General features: G+C 45.0%; 2 protein-coding genes across 3 annotated transcripts; both read left to right on the forward strand.

Moving 5' to 3' along the window:
* The first annotated feature begins 3,737 nt into the window (after positions 1-3,737).
* Positions 3,738-5,800, forward strand: LOC100833323 (homeobox protein knotted-1-like 4). Its single transcript, XM_014900327.2, has 5 exons — positions 3,738-4,050; positions 4,128-4,241; positions 4,331-4,442; positions 4,935-5,170; positions 5,236-5,800. Exons 1-5 carry the CDS (start codon positions 3,967-3,969, stop codon positions 5,446-5,448), a joined length of 759 nt encoding a protein of 252 aa, XP_014755813.1. The 5' UTR covers positions 3,738-3,966; the 3' UTR covers positions 5,449-5,800.
* Positions 5,801-12,795: 6,995 nt separating this feature from the next.
* On the forward strand, positions 12,796-19,521 carry LOC100833629 (homeobox protein knotted-1-like 4). 2 transcript variants are annotated; one of them, XM_024456110.1, is made up of 5 exons: positions 12,796-13,161; positions 13,344-13,457; positions 13,659-13,767; positions 18,519-18,781; positions 18,923-19,521. In XM_024456110.1, the coding sequence occupies exons 1-5, from the start codon at positions 12,940-12,942 to the stop codon at positions 19,151-19,153; spliced, it is 939 nt and encodes a 312-aa protein (XP_024311878.1). In that variant the 5' UTR covers positions 12,796-12,939; the 3' UTR covers positions 19,154-19,521. The 2 variants fall into 2 exon arrangements, with proteins under 2 accessions (XP_024311878.1, XP_003559594.1); XM_003559546.4 differs by having other exon boundaries at positions 12,801-13,161; positions 13,656-13,767.
* Positions 19,522-20,509: the final 988 nt, after the last annotated feature.

A 20,509-nucleotide genomic window follows, 5' to 3' on the forward strand; every position in this document is an offset into this window, starting at 1 on the left:
GCAGCGGCGACACGAGCTCATGCCGCGCAGGACGTCCTGTCACGTCCTCATCCCTCCATCGCCATCTCGAGTCCGGCCTCGATCGAAGTGGAGTACGTACGGACATGGATGATTAGTGTCGGTGACATATTTTGGTAGCCAGACCGCAAGTGTCGTTCGATACTTCGCATACACATATATATATTTCGAGGGTCAATTTGTTGCACAATGAAATTAACCATGCATAACCGCACATGTCTATTGGCATATATATTTCTTCTGGAAACACTCATTCACTCCAGGGGTGCAAAGATTTAACTAAATTTCTGAAACATCGGTACAGTATTCTCTCCTATTCATAATAAGTATCTTGGGTTTAAGCACAAAGTTAGTACAACTATGTACTAAAACTAAGACACTTATTATGGATCAAAACAAGAGTAGTTTGATGGATACTAGACTCAAACTAAATTCAAATATTGTCAAATCTGCGTCTAAATTCAATAAGTATGTTTAAGACATTTTGAAATAAACTTTAAAAATTTATTGAGATTCGAAATATTTTTTTTACCGAGACTTTAAGCCCTGCTATAGAATAATTTTCCACACCTAAGCATGAATGCATACAAGACGCTACACTTACAAAGCTTAAAAATTAAACAAAGTCAGCTAGGATGCGCACGAGCGATAGAACCATACCTACAACCGAAAGAAGATTTTGCCTTCGTGTGACAAACATAGCGTCCAAAATGGGGTTAATTTCATTTTTTTTAAATGGATACATATACAGGTTAACGTGTGGACGTTTATCAGGTGGTATCTATATTGGTTTATTAAGAAGCTCATTTTTATGTTCTACAAGAGGAGAAAAAAATCTACACTTGTGACACATATTTTTAAAATAAGAATATCCACAAATTTGGGAGATGCGGGATTGGGACAATGCCACCGTCCTGCAAACCTGGCCACCTTAAAGGATAGAGAACCGACACTGTTATGGGAGGAGCGGGATTGGGCCCCTGATTCCGGCAACGACGAAAACGTAGCCCACCCGTCCAAAGACCACCATAATTCGGGGCTGCCACTCTAGCACCCAAATCCCTACTACGCCCTTCAGACGACCTTCACCCCCTTCTGAAACGGCCTCTTCAACTTCCAATCCAATCGTCGCTTGCCCAAGCAAGATCTGCATTGAAGCCGCCAAATATGTTGTCCTGACAACCACGACCGCATCTGGGGCCGCCATGCAACCTAGGAGCATGCACGTCGAAGCCTCCCATGCATGAGGGTAGGGAAGCACACCGTCCGCACCTAATCAGCCACTAAGAAGAGCACTCTGAATCTTGCCATCCGCCACCAAGGTTGGCCAAGCAGGTCGTTGAGACACACAACTAGCTGAAACTGGGGACGGAAAGAACATCCCTACCCAGACGCACTTGCTAATATCCCATGCAACTGAGCCCTAGACACTGTCGAAGCCACACACCACCAACCCAAAGCCTCACACTAGAAGCCCGACCACCTTTCACGGCAACTGTAGGCACCGCTCCTCCGTGACTCTACCGATTAGAAACTGTGTATATGAAGATCGCCACCGCCAACACACATTCAGGATCACCACCACCGTATTCTAGCTCGTCTGCGTAGGAGGTAGCCGAAGGATCTCCACACCCTCCTTCCGGGATCGGGCCCGCCACCATCGTGGCAAGGGACATATGCGGCAACAGTGAAATAGAGAGGGCACATGGACGTTATCCAATTCACGTTAACCAAAATTTTGGCTGGCCAACTTTTTAGTAAGGCAAATCTTTGTTAAAACCAAAGACACCAGTTACCGGGTTCTCTCGGACCTGTCATGTTTGTTTGTTTTTAAGGGAAAGCCATCATGGCAAGCTTTATTATGAACTAAACCAGCATAACATCATCAATAAGAGATTGAATAAGAAAACTAGGAGGGTTGTCCAATGATAAGCATCATATTTGCACTGTTTTCTGGACATATTTCTATTTGAAATCTTGTGTTTTGAACTTTGAATTATTCTAAAATGCCAAGAATTTATACAAATACTTGTAATATGTGGCAAAAATTACATTGTCGCTTCTCTTTTGCAGTTAAGTGGGAAAAGGCACATACTCTTCTCATTATGGACGAGCTGCTGATGCACCTATACACCGAAGGACCTGAGCATAAGGAAAGAAGAAAGAAAGGGCTGAAGTGAAGGAAAAAAAGACCAATTTGCGGAAGAAGAAGAGAAAAGAAGGGCCTGGATGCAAAAACGATCCCCTTTGTGCTTGGCACTTCTCCTTCCCCTGACCTCCTTCTCCACCACCGGCCGCCGCCGCGGCCAGGCCAGCGTGGGGGCGCACCTCCGACGAAGTAGCTGCTGCCCCTTCCCGATCCACTACTACTGCTCCTCCTCGTCTCCAAGCTGCTGCTCCTCCTCGTCCCCTCAAGCTGCTGCAGTAAGTGAAGAACAAGCGCCTCTGGCAAGCACGAGCGCCACTGGAACCCTCTTCCCTTCCTCCACTCCTTGCTGCCCCATCTCCTGAGTTAATCCCCATCTAAATCTCTCTCCCTTTTCCCCCTGTTGCTTGCTGTTTGTGTGAACTGAATTGAGAGAACTTGTGCTGATTTTGAGCACCTGCAACTTGTTTGCTTAAATGTCAGTGTGAGATCTTGTTAACTATTGAGTCTTTTCTCCTGAGAATTGTGTGTAATATGTACTAGTGATTGTGCTTTAAATTTCTGTGATAGTATACTTGTCTGTGCCCTGTTGTACTCTTTCCCATACCTAAACAATTTGCTTCTATCCTTGTCTTATTTGTTAGCTCGTGAGATTACTTGTTGTCCCTGTTATTTGTCAATGTAGATCTGCCCTGTCTTTGATGTCTGCTTGTGAAGTAAAACAAAAATACTAAAAATATTGCACTATTTGTTACAAATTCCAGAATCAAATCTTGTGATCTAGCTTTAACCGAGCATTGTTGTCGCTGCCTAGTTCCTGTGGAGAACCTCGACAAAAACTACTATATTTGCATTGATCATCCAACCAAATATCGGGTGGATCAACTCTTGCTACTCTAGCTAGCTCATGAGCAACCATATTGGCTTCTGGAGGACAATGCTCAATGATAACATTACCTAGATCTTTGAGGGCTTCAATACAGTCGATGTAGACAGCCGCCGCTGAAGATGCGGGCCATTGTGCACTCGTCATCTCCTGCACCACGTCGCTGCAGTCTGATTTAATCGAGATTCAAACAATCCAGACTTTGAGCGAACTGAATTCCTCTACGGAGCGCCAACGCTTCAGCCATAGTCGCATCATACACCACTGGCAAGTAACTATTAGTCACGCCAATTAACCCTCTAGAAGCATCACGAATCACCGCTCCCGTGGCTCCATCCTTGAGGTCCGCATCAAAAGATGCATCAATATTAATTATCTGCATACCTTGAGGAGGCCGCTGCCATCCATATTTGTAATTAGCAGTACGGACATAGCACTATTTATCTTTGATCTTGCAATGTACAATCATTTCTTAATTTGTAAAGTTTTTTGCCTAAAGTTCCGAGAAAAGAACATCACACTTATAGTTAACAACGACCATGTCGTCGTTGTTACCTTCTATTATTGCACCCTTTTCCCGATCCCACCATATGACTATTCAGCTAGATGTCGATCTCTTCTGGATGGTAACTGCAAACCACACACCACACAGATCGTCCTGAATTGCCATCAAATATAAGCACAAACCGAGTCGATCACCGACCTGATCATAACAGCACGCGCACGCATGGATCAGCTCCCTCTTCTTGCCAACGGCTCCAAGACCCCTACCACTACACCCTTCTTCCTCACCTAAGATCACACTGCCTCTACGACGTCAATTACTAATCAGCCACCGGACCACCGCAGTCAACGGAGCCGGCGCGTGCTACCGTCGTTCCCCGCCCCCGAACATTTCAGCGAGTCTAGCTACCACATGGGAACAGATGCTATGAAAGCCAAGATCATGTCGCACCCTCTCTACCCGGCTCTCCTCAGAGCCTTCATTGACTGCCAGAAAGTACGTATGCACTTTGATATGTACCAAATGCATTCACAGCTTGTATATTGCCGCGTCAAATGCTGGTTCTTATTAAGGTCGGAGCACCACCGGAAGTTGTTGGTCGGCTCTCCTCACTCGCCGACGATCTTAAGTCGAATTCGGATGACGTGCTGGAACAGCCAGCCGACCCAGAGCTCGACCAGTTCATGGTAGCAAGTTATGTGTATATGTATCTAGCTATATGCCTGCCTGCGCATGTATGACTCTGCATATATATCTTCTTTGTGTGCATGTGCAGGAGACCTATTGCGTTATGTTGGTGAGGTACAGTCAAGAGCTTACGAGACAGATTCAAGAAGCCGATCATTTCTTCAGGAACATGGAGGCACATATCAGCACGTCTGCACTAGGTGCGCATGCTTGATTGCACTAAGTTTCTCATTGTATTTTTTTTCGATGCGCTAAGTTACACTTAGGAGATCTCTACACTTAGCTATTCTTCAGTTGGGCAGTAGTCAAAAAGAATTCCTCGACAATGAGTCAATGAAGCCAACATGCAATATTTTGTTGATAAATAGCTAAACACATGAACATCCCTATTCTGTTCATGACATACTTTTCTCGAGCACCATTTCCCATGATTGTGACAAAGATTATTTTTGATAGGGTGTGGCTATATTTGAGGCATCTATTTTTAAAATCAAAACACTTAAATCTCAATTGACGCATTATAGCCGTTAGATTAATATCTAAGTTACCAGTTTCCCACTCTTCCCTCTCTCATATGCTAACTAAAGGACACGTGACTTTTCCATAGCAAAACAGATATGCGTGGTTGCTTGTTATTAAATGTGCACTGGATTTGCTGACCACCTCTGGTAATCAATTTGCTGGATCGGCAGGCGATAACTGCGAAGGCGAGGCTTCCACCGAAGACGAACAAGAGATCGGCGACGTTGGTGGCCTGCCGGTGCAGGCGGCGGAGCTCAAGGACCAGTTCCTGAACAAGCACAACGGCTACCTGAGCAGCCTATGGAGAAAGCTCTCCAAGAAGAAGACGAAAGGGAAGCTGCCCAGTGGTGCGCGGCAGAAGCTCCAGCAGTGGTGGCGGCTAAACTGGAGATCGCCATACCCATCGGTACGCGCGGCTCGGATATGATTGAGAGAGCTTTAGCAACATTAACAACATATGGCGATCCCCAGCAGGAACTGGAGAAGGCGGCGTTGGCAGAGTCGACGGGACTGGACAGGAAGCAGATCAACAACTGGTTCATCAACCAGCGGAAGCGGCACTGGAAGCCGACGCCACCGGCCGTGGAGTACAGGTCGCAGCAGCAGACCCTCTACGGCGCTTCGAGCAGCTCGTCTGCTGCCTTTCTGACGGAAGGGCATTACTTCACCAGAGGAAGCGCATAACCCCCTTGTGGCTCTTGAACACTGGAAACTGAACCGCATTTTCCGGCATGGTATATGCTAATATGCATGCCAGTCAGTACAAATTGATCCATGGAGTCGGCATGGTGTGCCTGTATATAGCAAGCGATTTGATCTCCTTGCTCGCTCATAGATGTGTAATCTCGCCTAAATGTAATCTTATCTCAATAATTAATAACGAGCCAATTATGGACCATTGGCCCAGCATGCTGTGGAAGTGATCGAGTATGCTACCATCTTAGTGAATAATGGTAGATCATGTCCATATCATAGCTTTGGCTCCTTCTCCTTGTAATACATATCGCCTGGTAATCTTGAGCTCCCATTCATTATATATCATTTGCTTACACCAAATCTTGTTCATGCTGAAATCTATGCTGCCCTAGCCGTACTACCAGTTCGCGTCATCAAGTGGTGTAGTACTAATAATTTGTCGTAAGATTCTTGACTAAAACTTTTTTTTCAGAAGAATTTGGAGAAAAAGTACTTGGCAGCCTTTGAGAAGGCTTGAATTCCGGAATTATTAAGCATCCATAAAGGGACTTGAATTGCACATAATTATGAAAATATGGGAGGATGAAAAACATTGTACCAAAAGGAATTTTCAAGAGTTCCCATGAAAAAAAAAAGGTTTCAGGGCTCTTCCGGACTTCCGGTGTCAGTAACATCAGAAAATGATGCAATCATGCAAACAACCATGATGATTCGACGACACATGGTCTCAGGGCTTCGGGTGTCGGACACACTGTATCCTCGACAGATCGGGTTTGTAATTCCATTTAGAGAGAAGGGGACCAAAGGAGTCAATCGGAATCGGCAGCGTGCGACGCACTCGATCGGGGCTCGAGAAGGCGAAATCGGTTCTCGGCGAGATCAGATCCAAGCGAGATTTTTTTTTTTAAGGGGAAGTATCCCGGTCGATCGATCGGGGGTAGGTCGATCGATAGGTCGTGGCATCGGGAAGACAACGCTCGGTCGGCCGTGCAGAGGCCCAAGCGTGGGAACAGCAGGCTTGTAGGCCTGGTTAAGGACGTTACGGTCCCAAGGCCCAAGGCGCGGGCAGAGGCCAAGTTTGCGCACGGGAAAGGCGAGCATGGCCCAGGTGAGGCTGGCGGCGGGCCCTGACGGGCTGGTGGGCGGTGGCTGGCCTAGGTAAGCCATTGGCCAGCCCAGGCGCGTGGAGAAAGCCGTGTACCCGGCCCACGAAGGCAATGGCGGGGTGCTAGCGTAGGCGGCAGCTTTGGCGCAGATTTGTTCGAGGAGAAAAATAGGCGCAGCGATGAGATGTGCAGGTACACAGAAGCTGATGTTTCGATCAATATTGGTGTTTTATATATGCACGGGATTTCAGCAAGAATGTACGTACGCAGAGAGTCATAGACGGAAAATAAATCGGGAGTTCTCGGAAAGAGGCAAAGAGCCTTTGGGAGTTGTCGAGTTCGCCGGATCTTGTTAACGACTTTTGGTGTCGTTGATGTCGTCATCGTGTCGTCATTACTCGGTTCTCAATAGATCCATCGTGTGTCCAGCTCTATGCTACAGTACGTCGCTGTAAATCTGGCGTTCCTGAATTAAGTAACGCGGGAATTTAAAGCTGTCCTGTGATCAAGGATAGGTAATGCTTCTTAAATTTCTTATTGTTATTTTCATTCAAGTTCATTCTATGGTCTGGTTTTTCTCTTTTGCGTGCATAAACGCTGGCCATGCGTTTATTACTCAGTAATTGGAGAAAAAAAAAGTAAGTCGCGGAAGTTCCTGGTTCCTGTGTTTCGAAGGAATCAAGGCCGGGCCGGGCCTGGCCGGAGAGAAGGCTGCAGCGGCCCCAGCACGTCCGCAGGGTGGCTGGCCGCAACTCTTTGCGGTAAGGTGGCGCAACGGCAACACGAACTCTTGTTCCCGAGCGCGCGCTGGCCACCACGGGCTGGCGTGGCGCGTCATCATCCATCGCCTAGCACAACCAGTTGGATTAATTAGATTGATTAGCCATTGCTTTTGCTGTTGCCAGGCAGGGATATATGGCTCTTCACCCATCCATCCTCCCGGTGATTGATTGACGTCAACAAATTAAGCAACCGTCCTAGGGATACATTTCTTGCTTCCTAGGAATCATCGATTGGCCAAGGAAAGATTACGATGTCGCACGTACAATCTGACCCTCCTTTAATTTCTTTTCTTGGGAGCGACGTTTGATTTGTTAGGATCGAACTCATACACTACATTTTCTCTTTTTGAGAAAAGACACCCAAAGGACATGCATCTCATATCTTATGTTGGCATCCTCTGGCTAGCTAGCAAGGTACCTAATTTGGAATTAAAGGTTATCTTTAAGCAGAAGGCCCTTTACTTCAAGATGTCAATGGGGCCTCGAAACCCGAAAACCCGCGGGGTTTTACCCCATTAGGGGACGGGTTTGGGTCAAATTCAATCCCTGCAGGTTTGCTTATGGGTCAAAAGTGAAACCCAGCGGGTTTCATGGGTTCGAACCCGATACACGGGAAACCCACGAAAACTCAATATGACCTATAAAAATGGCCTGGTACAGTTCATATTTCTATCCCAAATGGTGTTGTTATATGTGTGAAATGGTTTTGTTATATGTGAGAACTATATGATGTTGTTATATGTGTGAAATGATGCCTAAATTATAATGTTTTGTCTTATCTTGGAGCTGAAACGAGTTGTTTTTCATTCATGTTGCTACTGCAACTTTGGCTTGGTGCTGAAATGTTGGCGGGTTCGGGTTCCCCGACGGGGACGAAAAACCCGATGGGGACGGGGCTGGGAGAAAACTGAAACCCGCAGCCGGTGACGGGGACGGGGACGGGTCTGAGATGAAGGTCGCGGGGACGGGTTTGGGCAGCCACTACCCGACGGGTTTCGTCCCCGTTGCCATCCGGACCTTTACTATTCTACAATTTCGTCGGCGAATGGTTGGGACACATGGTGCCTTTTTTTTATTGTCTTTTCATTTTTAAAACTGGGTCATATCAAGCCTCTTCGTGATGCACCGTACGTCGATGAAAGACGACGGGCCGAGCTACATGTACATTTTGATAGATGACGACGAGAACTCTCCGGGTCGAGATTTATGGTTAAGTTTTGGTTAACACATTTCCTCTAGAATTAAATGTTGAGAACCTCCTCGAAAAAAAATGCGGAGAAAGAATTATTTACACTACTATGATACACGACTGTACTGCTGCATACACCAGCGTCACGTAGGCTTTGAGCAATTAACACGAGAGAATATCCTGTGCCCCCACCCTAGGTGCACCCCTAAGAACTTTAAAAATAAATAGATAAGTGAGTTCACTACGAACGTCTCGGAATCCCACAAAATTTCAAATGCAAATTCATTGTACACAAAGAAGAAGAGACAAATCCAACATTAATAATATCTGAAATTTTGTCTTTTTGACACTTTACAACGTATACCTAATGAACTCACTCAATTGTTTTTAAGAAAATTGAAATCTTTTTAGAGGTAACACAAGCTAGAAACGGAGAAAAAACGAAATCCAAATATGCCTAGGAAGGAAGACATGGTATATATGGCTCATGTGCTCATGAGTCATGTCTGCTACCAACGGCGCGCCGGAAATGGTAAAATCCAAAAAACTCCCCGCGAATCGCGCGCTCGTCTCCATGCATATCGTCCCTTAATTCCCCTCCTCGATCGATTGATCTGCTTGCGCTGGACCAGCTGCGTGATTGCTAACCCCCGCGTCCATTCAATTCCATCCTTCACACATGCACAATGACAATACATCAGTGACCTTAATTATCAAAGGGTACTACACTTTTAAATTGCCATGCATATGGTCCTAGCACACCCCATCCATGATGACGCATTCGTTCAGATGTTGCTGATGAACAATTGGGCTGCTAGATGATAACTGAGAGTAGCTAGCTACAAAGCCTAGAGGTTTATGCATTTTTCCTCTCTTTTTTGTGGGCAGGTATATAATCTTGTTCCAAAATGTAGAGCGTGTAAATTTTGCTGATAGTCAAACTTTCTAAATTTTAACCAAGTTAATCCAAGAAATCTTGCACTTGGCGCCTTCTGATCCAGGGGATCAAATTCCAGTTCACTAATCGCCTTAATAATGGCGTGGCGCATGATTTAGCAAAGTTCAGTAATGCTAGCCAGAGTGGTGTTTCGTTTGATGGTGTGCCGCCCTGCGCGGCGAGAAGTTTGACTTGTGATTTTTACAACTCTTTAAGTAATTAATCTATTTCTACTTTTCAAAAAAATAAAAAAATTGACCAAGCTTACAGTAAAAATATACGAACATATTCAGTGTCAAACCAATATACTTTGAAAATATGTATCACATCGTATCTAAAGAAACTAATTTCGCACCACAGATGATGATATTTTTTGTTATATGGTTGGTCAAAGTTTAAATTTTTTGACAATCAACAAAAGTTATACGTCCTACATTTTTGAACTGGATAAATAAATGTATCAGTTTAAGATTTATCTCATGTTGTATTTATTTTGTGACGAGAGTGTAAAAGTTATCTTGATCGATCTGATCAGGCAATCAACGTACATATGCATGGACGCATGTTTTCTTTGACCTGTAGCTAGCTAGCTCCATTAATTTTTTACATCTGCGGCTCTGCTCCAATCCAGCAGATCAAGTGTGCAAGACGCGCGTACGTAGCAGTGGAAATAAAAGAAGGAGCGGTGCTCCTCCAGCATGTCGCCAGATCTAACGAATTAACCGACCAGATCTAGCGAATTAACGAGGGGCCGGCCCGTCGTTGGAGTACAAAGCTGTTTTCATTAGGACGCAGAGAACGTTAAGCATTGAATCATCTTGTCTTCAAACGTAAATGAAAACGCAGGCAGGCGAGCTGCAGGGCCTCTGCCCCCTGCACAACTTCACCAGCGTTGCTGTACAATAATGTACGAACGCAGACGATTTGATCCGGATGTTACTTAGAACTAGCAGTCCCATTTCAGCAAAGCCCAGACGCTATACAGTTTTGGTAATCGAAAAATGAGCCCAGAAGTTTTGCCACAATTTTCGCTAACCTGCCGTGAGTAGAGATTCTTCATTAAGCGTCTGCAGATCTGGACCATTTTGCCGCTACGCTGCACTACTCGTGATGCGGTTGTTGCTATGCCATCAGCAGTGGACTAGTGGAGTACTACTAACGGCAGTGAACTGTGCTCTTTATTAGTTCTCTCGTAGGGACAAGCAGGGAAGAAAAAAATTAATTAACTGACCAAACATTTCAGTTCTGTCCTAAACCTTAATGGAGTAACCCCAAGGTTCTGCATGCGAGATCCGTTGGCCCTCTGTTTGTGCCGCCGTACGAGACATGATGGCCCAACTATTTGGAGCGTGTAAATGCGGGAGCACGGTAGCTGTCTCGGCACTGCACCGCTGCAGCGACGGCCGGGCCTTCCGGAGAGAGATAAACCAAAGGAAAAGGCGAACGAAAACATATGAAACCATTTGTTGTTGATTCTTTTTGGATTGGTACGACGATATCGGAACGAACGAACGGCTTTCATGTCTTTGCAACAGCAGCGGTCTCGATCGTGTGCAGCTAGCCCGGCCTGGCGTTCGTTTTCTTGACGTGATGTGCATGAACTTTCAGCTGAGACGTGCTCTCTGAACTGCTGTGGCAGTATTTATTACTACTCCAGTATTGCTACAGTGCTGGCCTTTTCTGAAGGCGGAAAGCAAGGAAAGAAAGTGAAAGAAAGGCACAGGGGAATCGTCGTAAGAAAAACCTTAGAGTAATTCGCGAGGGATCCTTCTTCTATAATTCAAACAGGACACCACCAAGGGGTACGTACGTGAAAGACGACTCTTCTCCAGTGGAATGCCTTCGCGATCGAGTCCCTCGGGTTTTGTTTTCTTATGGCCCGATTCTATAGGATCGAGGTTGAAGTGAGTGGCCGTGATGTTAGATTAGGACGCCTAACTCATGTTTGTACACTAAGTCATCAGTTTACTTCGACGTGTTATTAGATTATGACACCATGGGGAGGTTAAAGAAACTAAAAGACCCAGTGGGGAAAATGATTAAGAGAAAAAACGTACCGCGCAACTGTTCATCCGGATTTAATTTGGAGCGGCCCAAAGCTATATATCATCTCTATGCGTGCATGTACAAAAGAGCGACAATGTGCCAGTTGATTGAGTCTCTTTATATCTGCGATATAGAAAAATTATTCGTATGAAGGACACAGAGGAGGGAGGAGGAGAATGCTAATAATTAAAAGGTAAAATTGACTTCTTGAATAGGCTATAAGAAAAAGAAAAACTCTAGAGTTCACCTCAGCGCTTTTGCATGTCATGGTACGGAATCACAACTTTTTTTTTGGAAAAGAAGGACGACACAGCTCTTCTTGTAAAGCTAAAAGGCAATAGTGGTCTTTTTTTTTAAGCAGTAGTGGTGTCATGACTCTAGTCGTGTGATGTCAAATATATACTCCTCCTATCCTAAATTCTTGACTCAAATTTGTCCAAATATGAATGTATCTATTTTTTAAAAACGTCTAGATACATGTAATATTTCGATAACAATTTAGGATCCGAGGGAGTAGTTACGTAATTTTTTTACTAGTTTTTCTTTTTTTCATAACTTGTATTTAATGATTTTTTTAAAGTAATGTGGTCAAGAGTGAGCTCGTGGCTCAAACGTGGTTTAGTCACTCTAAGGTTGTTGCTCATATGATTTAACACGACATGAAAGATTTGAGAAGTACCCGCTCTACTATTCAAAGTTATCCTAAAATCGTAAGACCATGTCAAACACTATCATTTTGACATGTGGCTGTGTGCATCATATGATGTGTGTCATCCTTTTCAAAAATAAATAAGTCATGACATGGCCAAATTGCCCACACAGCACTAGCTAGCTCGATCACACTGGGATTTGGGCACACAAAACCCACTTAATATGACTTTGAGATCCAAATATTGAGCGATCAGACTGCATGCTGTACCTTGGCATCATATCAAACGGTATACAAAGAAGTACTTGATCTCTCAAAATCTTGTTTAACTCCTGGAAAAAACGTCTTATTTCTATGTTTTTTAAACCGACTATGTTTATAAAATGATTAACTTGCACTTTAACTATATGTCACACACTCTTGAACTTTTGTTAGCTTATACCGGCTATAGGTTAATCAATTATGATCATAATTAAGTAGTACTAGACTGTTCATGACACGGTACACAGACGTTTTTGTTTCTTCAAGAATAGTGCACTTAACAACAACTATTGTTCCCTTCCATTATTAGCCTCCCTTTCTCATCTGCATTACCGGCCAACTCAAGTGTGTGGATTCTAAGTGCAAGCCTCTCTCTCTCTCTCTCTCTCTCTCTCTCTCTCTCTCTGACTGCAAGCTTTCCCTTGACCTAGGCCCCGTCCTGCCCTTTCTGCCACAATTAACCCCCTCACTAGATAATTAGGATCAACTAGAAGATAAGTATAGCACTCATGGATCAGCTTCCTCTTCCTTCTGGTGGCTCCAAGGCCTCCACGCCCTTCCACCTTACCTTAGACAACACAACGACATCAACCTCACCGCCGGCGCCGGCGCCCGGCTCGGAACCTTCTACCCGGTCCAACCATGAGAGGAGCACAGATACGATCAAGGCAAAGATCATGTCTCACCCTCTCTACCCGGCTCTCCTCAGATCCTTCATAGAGTGCCAGAAGGTACGTTCCCGGCCGGCAAACACATGTAATTTTTTTCCCGAGAACATCAAACGCATGTATGTAATATAAAAGATTGCATAGCCATCACCATTAATTTGTTCGTAATTGTCTCTTTTCTATTGAAATTTTCCATGGTTTACTGTGTATATCAAATTAGTGCTCCATATTTTGATTTATCTCAGGTGGGAGCCCCGCAGGAGGTTGTCGGCCGGCTATGCGCCCTCGCCGGCGAGCTAGAGTCAGATTGTGGCGACCAGCGGCAAGATTCGTTGGACGCAGAACTTGACGAGTTTATGGTAATAAACGAAATTTATTGAATTATAAATTGCCCCAATAGGCAATAGATTAAGTATCTTAAGATCTGCGATGGTGACTTCTCAAGGATCTCTGTAGAAGTAACATGTTTAGCAACTTTAGCTACAGATTATGCTGCATACATGTCTGCACATAGCATATAGAGATGTGGGGTTTTATGAATCTGTTTTGATGCACAGGAGACCTACTGTCATGTGCTGGTGAGGTACAAGCAGGAGCTCACAAGACCAATACAAGAAGCCGACCAGTTCTTCAGGGACATCGAGGCGCAGATGGACTCGTTTACACTAGGTAAACATACACCCATATGTTTATTCTTCTTTTCAGATTCATATATTGGAAACAGAGCTGACTGTTAAGCAGCAGGGACCCCGGTACACGCTTATTTATCTCTATAGAAAACGTTGCAAATTGTCATGTGGCCGTCAGTTGTCCCTGTGCGCACATGATTTTATCATATCAAGCGAATCATATCAAGCGGGTGTCTATAGATCATTCCATATATAACATACACCGAAAAAGTGCACATCTTATTTCAAGCTTTGTAGCACAAATTTTACGTGACTGAGTTTTCTACTAATTTAGTACAGTTAAGAATTAGGAAAAGCAATTTGGCAATTTGCAGTCAAGTGAGGGAAGAATCCAACTCAAAGCTACCACCCGTCGAATCTCCAAGGAATGCACATTCCAGGCAAATGTTGGTGCCTCATCTACAACTATGATTGGTGCTAGTTTATGGCTGGCCGGTATATATTGCACCGTATGTAGAGGATGAAAAGCAGCGCTGCTGCCTTTTCGTCAATAAATAAATAAATATATATTGCACCCTATGTAGAGGATGGCTGAGGAGGAGGCAGTTGCTGCCAGTTAAGAAGGATAACATGTGTGCAGTTTAACATCGAATGGGGATATAATGCTGACTTATCATGGTTTTCAAGGCAACATGTTGCACTTATCAGACCAATGGAGAAGAGAGAAATTTAAGAGGGAAGAGTCGCTGACTAGCTAGGGTGTAGAGATATGATGGATAACGATCGTAGACAATCCCAAGAGGGTATACAGATGATTTGAGATCAAATAAAGTGATCGAGGCAACAATTGCGACATACTAGTTTTAACCGTTGCCCTAGCAAGTATGCAAATGCATCAATATAAAGATAAGTATGTATTTGGTCCTTTCTCACAAAGTACACGTTCGATCGCTCATCTTATTTCATACACCTTTGTTCTCTTATCTTCCTAAATCACATGGAATTTGGTGCCTCACCAGTGGGCCTCTATGTGTGTCACGCAGAGAGAGATCGATAGAGATAGAGAGAGAGAGAGAGCGACCGAGCAGGAGCGTGTTGTCACATAGCTGGCGATGGCAAGTCTAACAAGTTAGGCCTCATCGCCCTCATTGTGAGGGTCACTAGGATGGGCGCCACGAACACGAGAGTGCATACCAAGTTGTCCTAGTGTGCCACCAATACAGCGCCAGGTGACGAAGGGGTGACTTCGACAAATGCCCATATCGGAGGGCTTGTATCTAGGAAAGCTAACGTGTGCGTTGGCGAACCCGTCGGTTGACAAACAAGAGGATGCAAGGATTTACCTAGGTTTGGGGCCCTCGATGAGATAATACCGCTACGTCCTGCTTTTTGAAGATTGTATTGATGGGATTACAGAGGTTACCATCGAGGCTAGAGTGCTCAGATTGGATCTGGCGAGTGCGTCTAGGGCGTCTTGTCCTTCTTGGTTCCCCCTCCTGGTCCTTTATATATGCAGGAGGCTAAGTCTCGGGTAGAATTCAAGTCGGTTACAACAGAGAGATAAACCCTATTTTAGTTACCTTATCTTGAGGCGCAAGATTAGGCATCTGGACTCCTGGTGTTGTAGTAGGCTTCTACATGGCCCCCCAGCTGGGCCATAGCGGGTGTCCCCAGGTTGAGGACTCGGTTAGTCATAACCACGTCACCAGGATGGTGATGATATTACCAGGCCAAGTGCTTCATGGAGGAGGGAATCGTCAAGCGACAGCTCTGGAGCATATCATAAAGGACACCGCGGTCAGTGGGTGTGCGAACATGCTGTTGGAGACGTAGATGATGCTTGCAGATGCGTTTTGCAGGTTCATCGAGAGATGCATGGGACACGCACAAGAAGCCTGTTGTACCCCTGCATGAATCAAGCGTTGGGACAACAAGAAATTGCCTACTGTCTCTTACACATTGACCCACTAGTTAAGCGTAAAAAACCATGCCACATCAACGACGATACCATTTCGAATCGGGTAAGGTTTTTCCCGTTCAGGAAGGTGGAGACCAGAGGCATACAAGAAATACAAGGGACCAAGAATGTAATTTGCGACAACAAGGAACAACATATTATCTCTAGACAAAAACGTAACATGTTAGCAGTTTTACACAAACTGGCTAAACTAGATAATGGAGTAGGGCTTTAAAGTGTTAAGATAGACGAAACAATTAATTAAAGATTACTTTGATGTATGCCACTGCAGATCATCTAAAAAATAGCCACTACAACTTATAAATTAGGGAGTGAGACTAGCTCACTTAGTTGGGGGAGTGGATGTACAATCTCAACACCTGAGTTCAAGTCCTCACGGATGCGAATTTATGTTCCTATTTATACTGTAGGGATCTTCCTTACAGTTTTCCTTCAAAAAAAATTATAAATCCAAAAAATGCCACTACAATTCTGATATTTTCAAAAGTGCCGCTGCAGTGGCATCTTTGAACCATTAATTATAGTGATATTTTTCGAAGAATCTATGATTTGCATTTGTATTTTTCTAAAGATGAGAATTGCAGTGGCATTTCTTAAACACACAAAAATTACAGTTGCATGCATATATCAAAGTAATCCATTAATTAATGGGCTATTCTTCAGCTGCACTGTTTTGATCAGGCTTTCCCGTGTGAAATGCTCATACGGAATACTACAAAACACTAGCTAGTACTCGTAGTTAATTTGGCATGTGTAGGAGGTACTAACTAAGTTCGGTACTATGCCTGGACAATACAAAAATGAGAGGTCCGGGTGAATAATAAACCAAGTGTGCGCATTGCTTAGCCCTTATGGATGGACCGTCCTGATCCACTATTTCTACAGTAGCACACCATGACAAAAATTTCGCATGCAGATCTCTCGGCCAAAAACACTCAAAGCTTTGCGTACGTTAAAGGATAATTAATTAATAAAGCAAGGTGCTAAATTTAGTTGAAGCGATTACGAGAGTGAATTTAAAGGGCTGCTGGCTGGTAGCTATAGCTGCAGGGTGCAGCACTGTAGCAATTGTACGCTAACTGGCGCAGCTCGATCCAGCTAATTTCTATCTGAAGAATCGTACGCCGGGAGCCCCGAGGAACGTGCAGCCGCATGCAGGAAAAAAAGCCGAGGGCACAGTGTACATCGATCGATCGTGCACCACGAGTTCACTAGGCCTTGTCTCCCGGTCGTCACCTGGCACGCTCTCATCAGAGGGGGCCGGGAGTGGACTCGAGTTTATCTAGTACAGGTACTAGGTGGCTACACGGTTAATTAGAGTTCGGTTAGCAGCATGCACTGTGCGTGCCTCTGCGTGCGTCGTACGCATGCAACGTAAGGTTAATTGCCAGCCCAATCGCGGTGGCGGCTTCTGCATGGGCATGTGGACGTCTGATCAGATGTTTTTATCTGTTGTCACTCATGCACGCGTCTGGCCTGGCCGGATTGATGCTGGGAGAGGTATGAAACTATGAATGATCAATGATGTGGGTTTGTTATGCATTGACGGTCAGCAGGTGGCCGGCCGGCGGGGCCGTGAGTGCATTGCATGCATGCAGAGCGGGGCCCGAGTCCATCTGGCCACGTCAGAGCTGCATGCATGCATGTGTAGCATCTCTCGCTCTGGCTTTCACTTTTGCTGTCGAACATGAGGGCTTGGCCAGTTTGAGTCATGCGTGAAAATCTTTGTAACCTCAAATTGTTGTTTTGAGAAACAAGCCAAAAAATTGCTGCAATAAGGTTCCCTTGATCCATCCACCGATACCAATTCATTCTTACCCGCAAAAAAAAAAAAGATACCAATTCATTCTTGCCACTAGCTACTAAACCCTTGGAACTTGAATTTCCTGGATGAAGTATGTTTTTTATTTTATTTTATTTGGGGAAGTAACAAAAATATGACTTGTGTTTCACTAGTCCTTTTGGACTTTTTCCCCCCTTCAAAATCCTGACACATCCATAAACATAATTTTATTGAAATATACTGTTTGGACAATGGACATACTATGAGAAGCATAAGCTAGACTTCCTAGGGTCTGGGTGTTATGCCCCGTCCCGGGCTGAGGCATGGAGGTCGAATCCATGAGTACCTCGTCACGATCGTGTCAAAGAGAGGCATGGACGAGAGGTGAGAGAGCGAGGGAGGGAGGGATTGTGCTGCCAGCCTGCCATGGTTGAGGAATAGAAGGTCAGCGGAGTGCGGAAGGAGAAGAGCAAGGAAGAAGAAGTGGGCATTTTGGTCTGAAATTTTAAACAATGGCATATAGGGAGGGAGTACTGCAAAGTTACAATGGCATTTTTTTTTCTGAAGAGTAAAATCGTACTGGCATTTTTCTAAACCACCAAAATTGTATATGTTTCATGTGAGGATTGTATTCCAGAATCTTTCGTGTACTTTTTAGAATTGATCAGGAAATTAGATTAGATTTGGAGCTAGCCCTCGTACGTTTTTGGAACATGTGGGGGATGGCATACCATCATCGCAAGCTGTACATTAAGAAAGAGTAGAGAAAAGATAAAGACAATGTCGATATCATGTGTGCGTGCACTCTTCCATACCATCTTCCAAAGAATTAATTAGTTTTATATGTAATGGTGCAAAATGAACGCATAAATGAATTACAGTTGTTGTACTAGATTAAACAAAATTAAGTTATGGTACATTATATTCTTGTCCGGTCTGATCACGTCCTAGCCTATACATATTGATACGAGATTCATTATACCCCCCCTAAAATAATAGAGCTTCATGGTTGATCACAATTCACAAGCAGATGACAACAGCGGCGGAGGTGATGACGGTTCCTCGGAAGATGATGAGCAAGAAGCAGGCCACGCGGACGGCTTGCCGGAGATCACGAGTCAATGCGCGGAGGACAATGAGCTGAAGAGCCACCTCCTGAGCAAGTACAGCGGCTACCTGACTAGCCTCTGGAGGGATCTCTCCAAGAAGAAGAAGAAGGGCAAGCTGCCCAGGGACGCTCGCCAGAAGCTCCTGCACTGGTGGCAGCTGCACTACAGATGGCCCTATCCATCGGTAAATACTGTACCTACCTACTACGTGCGTCGATCTGCACCGTTCGTCGTGCATATGCGCACGCATCTCGTATGGATCGGTTTGTGCAAATGTACGTGAGAGCATAATTTGCAATAAAACGTAATGGCGTTGGATCCCCAGGAACTGGAGAAGGCGGCGTTGGCGGAGTCGACGGGGCTGGACGGGAAGCAGATCAACAACTGGTTCATCAACCAGCGGAAGCGGCACTGGAAGCCGACGCCGCCGGCCGTGGAATACAGGTCGCAGCAGCAGCAGCCCCATTACGGCGCTTCGAGCAGCTCTTCTGCTGCCTTTCTGACGGAAGGGCATTACTTCACCGGAGGAAGCGCATATCCCCCTCGTGGCCCGTGATGCAACTGGCCGCGGCCGGCCATACGTACTTACGTGCACGTATACGTATACGTACATGATACATATACACAAATGGTGTGGGTGTGTGGATGTGGTGTCATTAACTGGGGCTATATAATGTGTGCTTATATAGCTAAGGATTTGATCTGGCTAATGACATGGACATAAGGTGTGTAACCTCTGTTGATTCTTTCGCACCTGATCTGTATGCGCGATTAATTAATTTGCCCCAAATGCATGCACCTGCGTGGGTGAAATGATGCATGTATGGGGTTACATATATAGAAATTTGTAACAGATCACCATTATTGGTTTTGGTCTTGTGATCCATTGCCGTCTTATGTTAGAGCAGTTCCCTGCTTGTGACAGTTTTATGTGTTTTTATGTGTGCTTGTATGTTGATATAAGTTGCACAGGAAAAAAACCATCTGGTGTGATCTCTTTTAAAGTTGATCTTGTAGTACCTCGTTAGACTGGAAGTTCCAATAGGTACCAAGTTGTGACTTATGATGAAAAAAAATATTTTCTGCCAAATGGGTGGATTGGATTAGGACAATCGTTTATCCAAGTGAGTACAGTACATATTTGGTTGTAATCTATGCCTAATAATAAAAGCAGGAAGGTTTCCTTCGTCGTCGTCCGCCGTGCATCAATTTCCGTGCATGTTCTGATTTTCCGTGTCTCCTTACACTCCATCGAACCTTCCTTTTCCTATTCCCACAGCGCTGCCTTCCCGGGCCGCCGCCGCCGACTCAACTGCCTGCGCAGCACCTCCCTGCAGTGACCGCTCTCGATACGCGTCGGCGCCGGATTAGATTATCGTGCAAGAGACGAGCAAAGGGGTCCAGGGCTGATCGTCGCTATCCACCATTTCTCATGCACTGCACCACCGCTTGCTCTGACGCCAGCCACGGCCGGCGGGCAGTGTGGACTGGGTGCCATGTCCGTGGCCGCGGCTGCTAGCATCGGCCCCGAGATCATTTTGATTGAATGTCCAATTATATTGTTATGTTTTGTATAAACATGAATTTTCGTGTGCACATGTTTAAGCGGCCGTGGCAACAAACGGGCATTGCACTAGTGTAACTAAATAAACATTTGGTCATAAAGCTGTGGAAACATCTAAAACTGAACCCTCATCGTTCGAAACTATTCACTTTTGGATCCCTTTGTTGGTTTCAAAGCCGTTTATTCTTTTCTGGCGTGGCATCCACATGAAGTCGGTTTTAGTGATAAGTTTGCGAACACGGACATGCATGAGGTGCACCTTTGGCGATGACGGAACAGGCCGCAAAAAGTTTTAGGCCCTCAAAGGAAAAAAAGGCAGCCACCAGCCTGCAGCTTTTACTTGGGCCT

The sequence above is a fragment of the Brachypodium distachyon genome, chromosome 1, assembly GCF_000005505.3.
Source record: "Brachypodium distachyon strain Bd21 chromosome 1, Brachypodium_distachyon_v3.0, whole genome shotgun sequence".
Lineage (NCBI taxonomy): Eukaryota > Viridiplantae > Streptophyta > Magnoliopsida > Poales > Poaceae > Brachypodium > Brachypodium distachyon.